Below are 7,525 nucleotides of genomic sequence, written 5' to 3'. Positions count from 1 at the left end.
ATGCCAATCTTCTATAACTCCTCCTCTCCTACTTTTCTCTTGACTGGTGTTCCTGGATTGGAGTGGGCACATCCTTGGATCTCCATCCCCTTCTGCTGCCTCTATTTAACTGCACTATCTGGAAATTCTTTGATTCTGTTCGTAGTCCTTACTGAACCAACTCTCCAAGAGCCCATGTACTATTTCCTCTCTATGTTGTCCACCACTGACATTGGTCTCTGCATCTCTACAGTCGTGACAGTGCTGGGAATATTCTGGCTCAATGCCCGGGAGATCAGCTTCAGTGCCTGCTTGTCACAGATGTTCTTCATTCATCTCTTCACATTTATGGAATCCTCGGTACTCCTGGCTATGGCCTTTGATCGTTTTGTAGCCATCTCAAACCCCTTGAGATATGCTGCCATTCTAACTCATACAAGGATTGCACAAATTGGTCTGGCAGTCATTTCTAGAGCAACTGTCATTTTGACCCCACTAGTCCTGCTCCTTAAGCGCCTATCATTTTGCCGTAGCCATGTGCTCCATCACTCCTATTGCTTCCACCCGGATGTGATGAAGCTCTCATGCTCAGATACAAAGGTCAACAGTGCATTTGGACTAACTGCAATTATCTCTACTGCTGGAGTGGACTCTATCTTTATCCTGATCTCCTATGCCCTGATCATTCGCTCAGTTCTCAGCATCGCATCCCCTGGGGAGAGGAAGAAGGCTTTCAGCACCTGCATTTCTCATATCACTGCCGTGGCCATCTTCTACATCCCCTTGATCAGCCTGTCCTTTGTCCACAGGTTTGGAAAACACGCCCCGCCCTATGTGCCCACTCTCATCGCAAATGTGTACTTGCTCATCCCTCCTGTGATGAACCCCATCATCTACAGTGTGAAAACAAAGCAGATCCAGAGAGCTATTCTCAGGCTTGTATATTGTAAAGGGCCTCATGTCTGATAATCAGTAATCACACAAAGACTTATCTCGAGATGAGAAACAATTATCACAGATTAAAGGTTAAAGTTATATGGATCTAGGTAGAATCCAATCAAGCACATCCGAAATAATATTTCCTAATTCATTTTTCTTTTTTTACTACTAGAATGCTTATGCAGATTCTCATTATCTCTCATTATTTTACATGTTTAACTTTTATTTTTCATAACTTAAATTTTTCATGCAATATCTTTTGATCATTTTCCCTTCCCCAACTCCTATCAGATCCCCAACCTCCCTATCTATTCAACTTCCTGTCATTTCTCTCTATTTCTCACTCCAAAAAATAGCAAAAATAAAATACTAAATCAAAATGAACAAGGCAAAACTATCAATACAAAACAAAATGAAGCAATACCCCACCCCAAAATAAGTCTGTTTTGTGCTGGCCAAGTGCTCCCGGCACGGGCTCCTACCCTGGAATGTGGTTAATATATCCAATGACAGACACTCCATTGGCATAAGCTGACTTTTCCTTCCCAGAAAGTATCAGTTGCAAATATTTTAAATTAATTTTCCAAGAATTCAACTGAAAAGAAAATTTAAAAGAGAAAAAAATATCTCTCTTGGGTTTATTTCCCATATATAAACTGAATGAACTAATAACTTTTACAATCTGGCTTCAACTTTCCCTTAATATGTGTCTCAAGTCTCAAGTCTTGAAAATTAGCCTAACTATGCCTTTAGATGTCTGCACCATTCCTGGTGGTGAACTTTACTATCCACTCTATTTCACCCTTTCACCCATTCTCCATCTTAAAAGTTTAGTTTTAGGACTCATTTTAAATACCGTTATCAAGTTTTTCATAATGGCTTCCCATCATCTGCCTTTCCTAGTGTTTCGACTTTATCTGTCCACCTTTATCCACCTTTATATGACCTTGAGTATACTGGCCATACAAGTTCTGGTGAGGACATTAATTAACTACAGATATAAAAATGCCTTGATTTGTAAAGCTTCTACAATATCTAGCCAAATACAATCCATATAATAGGCACTAATTTCTAGTTGTTGAGTTATATTATTCCTAATAGACTTTCATATGTATTATTAGAACAATTCCAATGTAACCAATTCCATTCAATGTGTGATATGTTTGACCTAAGAAATTGCTCTTATAACTGGTGGAAAACTTTTTGTATATTTCATCTAGTAATTTACCTTAGTTCTGACATAGCTAAAGAAAAAAACTATTTGAGAAACTGAGGCTTCCATAACTTATTCCAGCTTGAATAATGTAAACTCTGTGAATAATTTAAACCATGTGTTTAGTGAATAAGTTTTTCCATTGAGTTTTTAATTTTCTGATATTCTGTAACTCCCTAGGTGCTAGAAAGCTAACAAACTACCCTCACCACTTGTTCCCACGTACACTGGCCTCCTCTCGTAACACTAAATTTTTCTCCTTTTGTAAGTTTAAAAATCATTTTTTTAATCTTTTTTAACAGGTCAGTTGTTATCCCCCTCATGTAAATTTCCTCTTTACCTTTGTATTTAGTCCAAAGTCCCTCAAGATAATCATGGCTTTCTCTATAAGTCTCCAACTTTATCACTTTCTTCTGTTTATTATAAAATAATCAGAAAAAATCTTTTAGGGATCTTTTAGATAAACTTTAATTAGAGAAGAAATGAAAAATGTGCTGTCATTAATAAAATACAATACCAAAAAGTATAAGATCCTCCCTATTACACACATTGATATGCAAAATATATTTGGAAGAGTAACCTTGAAAGCAAAATTTTAACAATTATAAATTGGAAAAATAATAAATCTCCTAGGAACACCATATCTATATTTGTAATACCTATTTTTGTAGGTTTGGACTAAAATGATGTTTCACATAGACTTAGAAACATATGGATTTCAACCAGTAAGAATTTCTTCCCAGATGCCATTGACATCAACCGTGGTTCCCAAATGACCTACTACAATTACTCCAAAACACTGACAGATTACCCCTTAGAATTTGACAACGAAGTCTAAGTCAGGACCTTAGGACTCTCACGGAAGAAATGACTTTAGCAAGTTATCCTCTAACTACCTCAAAAGGCAAACATTGTGTGCATGCATAAACACAAACACACACACACACACATGCACACACACACACACAACTAAATAATAATTAGTTCTATACTCCTCCCCCCAAAAAAGGATGTGCCAGTCCTTTTTTACTTTACATACTAATATTTCTATAATAATAGGAAAATAGCACATTTTACCATAGAACTATCCATCTCTAAGCTCCTGTGGCCTTAGGTATAGAATAGCAAAGACCTTACTGCTCTTCAAACAGTATAATATATTTGATATCTTTATAAATGAGATTGAAATGATAGCGAGAAGATAAACACAAACATGATATCCATAGTAAGAAATATAACTGGTAAAGATAATATTTCATTAAAGTGTTCCTCCTAAATGCATCTACTTTCATGAAAATATAATAATGAAAACAAACACTGTGTAAATCAAGCTAGAAAAAAACAGTAAATAGTAGCTCTGCGCAGTACTTCAATCAGGGTATGACATAATAATCTAATTGACATTTAAGTAAACATAAAGAACCCAAACAAAAATAATGGAAGCCAGATAAGATGAAGTTTAATAATGCTTTTGTACCTATTATTACAAATACTAGTGATCTTCAAAGGGAACATGCATTCATAAAATAAAAATTTGTGAAGGCAACTTTTCTCTGTGAAATGTGAGGATGGATATAGAATAATGATGGTACAAGGCTAAACACTGTGATTGATGCACGGTCTAATTTAAAAAAAAAAAACACTAATTCTAAGCACAGTCATACCACGGCATATATTTTAGCACTAAAATCAATTATCAAACTATGATAAGACACTAAGGAAATTTCACTATTTATTACTAAGAGAAGGATGCCAATATGAAAAGGCTCTATACTACTATATATACCATATAATAAAAACTATATACCACTCTGGAAAAGGAAAAATCCATTATGGGATGGTCACCAGGAGCATGGTGGGAGAGAGAAAAGTAAGTATATTGCAAGACATAATTTTAACTTTGGGAAACTACGTTGCTTGTTACTCCCATAAAGAAACTCATCATTATTCATTTATTAAAGCCATAAGCCAAACAATACCATAGATGGCTTCTGATATAAGATAACTTAGTTCTGAACCTTTCACCATGAGAAGTTCTACATAGTCATTGTAGTCAAATTAATGAATCTACATATGTAGAATAGTCAATGTAGGTGTGACTTCTTTCCAGAAACTTTAGTTCTTGTTATTTCTTAACTCGTCTAATTATATATCTTTTGACATCTCTGTCTCTCTGTCTCTCTCTCTCTCTCTCTCTCTCTCTCTCTCTCTCTCACCTTTCTCTCTCTGTGTATCTCTCTCTCTCTCATACACACACATGCACATACACACACAAGCACACTCTCATGATGGAGGTGAAATAATTCTGTAGAAAGTCCTAGAACATAGGATGATTTTTGTAGTCTACTTCCAAAGCAAGTATGGAAATTACATCGCTATCCTTTGCAGATTTGTTCAACACTGATAGTTTCTCTGACAAACATCAATCTCAAGTTTAAAAATAAGCACCTAATCAGTTGTTTGTGAAACTACTGAATACATAAGTTGTGAGGATCTAATGTTCAGCATACTGACAGTTAATAATACTATGTTGTAAGTTTAAAATTGACTGTAAAAGTTAATTGTGAAACTCCTCAACAAAGGACTAAGTTATAACATGATGTTGTAACTATGTTAACTATTATGTTATTGTTATGTTAATTATCTAGACATCCACAGTCAAATTAATTCAAGGCTTAAAGTTGAAGTTTTAAAAGGAAAAGATCTGCTTTATTATTGTAGATTGTTTTTTCAGATATAACATGGTCACAATCTTAGAGTATAGATTACTTTGTGCCAGAAACCATGACAAAGGTGTCCAGAGATACAATGTTAGTTATGTCTGTGGAAATGGTTATATAGCTATGGACACTATCCAGAAAAAAAAGAGAGAAGAATGACACTACCTTCATCAGGGATTCCAGACTTTAGTCCCTCCTGCCACACTCCAGGATGTTACTTTTCTTAGGAGATGCATGAGTACATAAGAGCTAAAAGCTAATGGAGAGGAGAATTCCATGATATAGCTCCCACACAGTGAAGAACAATTAAATACAGCATTTCAGATGGGCTATGAATTGACAAAAAAAAGTCATTACAAATGCATGAACACAGTGCTCACACAACTAATAGATTTTGTAATTGAACTTTGCAGTGAGAATATTATTGGAAGAATCCTCATATTACAGGAATGGGTGTGAGATACTTTAAAAGCATATCCTTATTCCTCAAAATATGAATATGAGCAGAGGAAACAGAGCAGCAACACACTACTAGCTTTCTTCTAAGATCACAGTATTGGCAGACCAGAGCTGTTTTCTGAGTTGCTTTATTTTCGTTCTTGATCACTTCAAAAGCTGAAGAGTCTTGAGTACATTTCTGTTAAAATTGTCAGATGTCTGATACTCATATAGATAAGTAAAGGGAAACATTTTTTTCAACTAAGCCCATAAAAATTCTTGTTAAATAATAAAATTTTTATATTTGGTAGTTATAAATGTTTAAAGACTGTAGGCAAACATTTTAGCAGGTGCTGTTAAAAGCACCATGTCTTGCCAGTGAGCAACAGCACTTTCTAAGTGATCTGCGTGAAAGTTACAGATGATACAGCCTGCCCTTCATTACATAAGTGATGTTAAAGCACAGCAGGCATGGAAATTATTCTTATAAAAAACAAATGCAGCTTTTGTTCTTTTAGAGTTGCTGAGTTGAAAGCACCCTTTCCTAACCCTGGGGACAAATGAAGTGACAAAGTCAGTCTTCTGCCCTCACTAGGAAATAAAAAGTCCATGAAACATTTTATCAATTAAAAATGTATAAATACCAGTTCAATAATCAGATTAACATGTCTTCATTCAAAGATTATTTCCCTTCTAGCTGCCTGAGCTATATATCTGCCTACATTTGGGCCTCTGGATACCCAGAAAAATGGTGTATTCATGTTGACTCTCATCTCAGGAACTATTATTTTTAACACTGATGAATTCAAATTTAAAGGAAGAAAAAAGACATAAAACCAATAGAGCACTTCTTATTTATATGGAATTAGTGTAAGTTGCTTCCATTTTTGTTAGACCTAGATATTATATTGACTTTTTTGAGAGTTCATCAAAGATCTCCCACTAAATAATACTGCTTCCTCAGAGGCTCCTTTGATGTGGACATACTCTAAGAGAACACTCTAAACTGTCTCTCTTGCAATGCAAATAGTTTTGATAGAACATGTTTGTGCAACCTTTGCAAAAGCAGAGCTTATGAGATAGGCATTGACCCAGTAAGTAAAGCGATAATTCTTCTAACATCATAGCAACTCCTAACACCCAATCCCTTTACTGGTTCTTCATAGCTTTTTCAGAAGGAATCAGACATCAATCTCGATTCATTCCCATTTCTCTCTGAAGGCACCATTGTGCTTCCCCAACATGCGTTTCTCCTTTGTTGAGCTGAAAACAAACTAAGTACAGCTTTTTCTAAAATAGTCCTTTCCTCAAAGCCTATACTAAAACCCCATCTGGCAGTACTTCTCTTTCCATGCCATAGGATACCTTGCTTAGTACAATCCCCTGACCTCAGAAAAAGAAAAGTTCTTGGGAAACAAGGCTAAGAGAACAAAGGCTAGTAGTATTTGCAGAAAAGAGCAGGAGAGTCTAACTTAAGATGCTGAGCTAGCCCTACATTAGGGTAAGCCTAAGGACATTTATCCAGATCTCTACAGATCTTGAGTGAAATCTGCCTCGTTCTTTTTTCTGGTTCTAGGACCTAGTAGGGTATGAAGAAATAGCCTACATAAACCTTCCATGCTTAAAAATTATCTGGGTGTGGCTTTTCCAAAGATTTCACATGAGATAAAGCTAGACTCATGAAAATAAACCTATATATATGCACAAAAACATTTACTTTATATGATAGGTTAGGTGGAAGATGTGAACCAATATTATGCATCTCAGTTTCCAAAGAACTTATTAGATTGGTTCATATAGACACAGTAAGAACAAGGAGCTCTTAACTTCTTATTCAAAGTACCATGAATACTCAGGAAACACACTTTATCCAAACAAGTTTGATTGAATTTTTAAAATATGTTTTCTTTTTATGTTTATTTTACTAATTTTTTAATATTACCACATACAGTTAGCTTCAATATCTTCAGTTGTATAAATATGTTTTTAAGAAGAGATCATAGACACTTCTCAATCCACATCATGTGTTTTTACATCCTCAAACTACATTTATTTTATTATTATTAATATTATTATTGTTATTATTATTATCTTCTTTTTTACACTCCAGGTCTACCCTCTGACAGTTCCTCATCCCGTTTCCTCCTCTCTCATCTTTAAGAGGATGTCCTTCAACCCTCAGTCCCACCCCACAACAGCAGGCTTCCCTGGGGCCTCAATTCTCTCCAGGGTTAGG

General features: G+C 35.3%; 1 protein-coding gene across 1 annotated transcript; it reads left to right on the top strand.

The window, feature by feature from the left end:
* Positions 1-945, top strand: LOC116100683 (olfactory receptor 51F2-like). The gene has a single exon (XM_031384416.1). It carries the CDS (start codon positions 1-3, stop codon positions 943-945), a length of 945 nt encoding a protein of 314 aa, XP_031240276.1.
* The last annotated feature ends 6,580 nt before the right edge of the window (positions 946-7,525 follow it).

This window comes from Mastomys coucha, unplaced genomic scaffold (genome assembly GCF_008632895.1).
Source record: "Mastomys coucha isolate ucsf_1 unplaced genomic scaffold, UCSF_Mcou_1 pScaffold21, whole genome shotgun sequence".
NCBI classification, from domain to species: domain Eukaryota; kingdom Metazoa; phylum Chordata; class Mammalia; order Rodentia; family Muridae; genus Mastomys; species Mastomys coucha.
The sequence above is the reverse complement of the archived record's forward strand: the minus strand, read 5'-3'. Positions and strand labels throughout refer to the sequence as shown.

What these genes read in the sequence shown, in the direction of transcription:
- LOC116100683 (XM_031384416.1), top strand. Translation starts at nt 1, where the DNA reads ATGCCAATCTTCTATAACTCCTCCTCTCCTACTTTTCTCTTGACTGGT.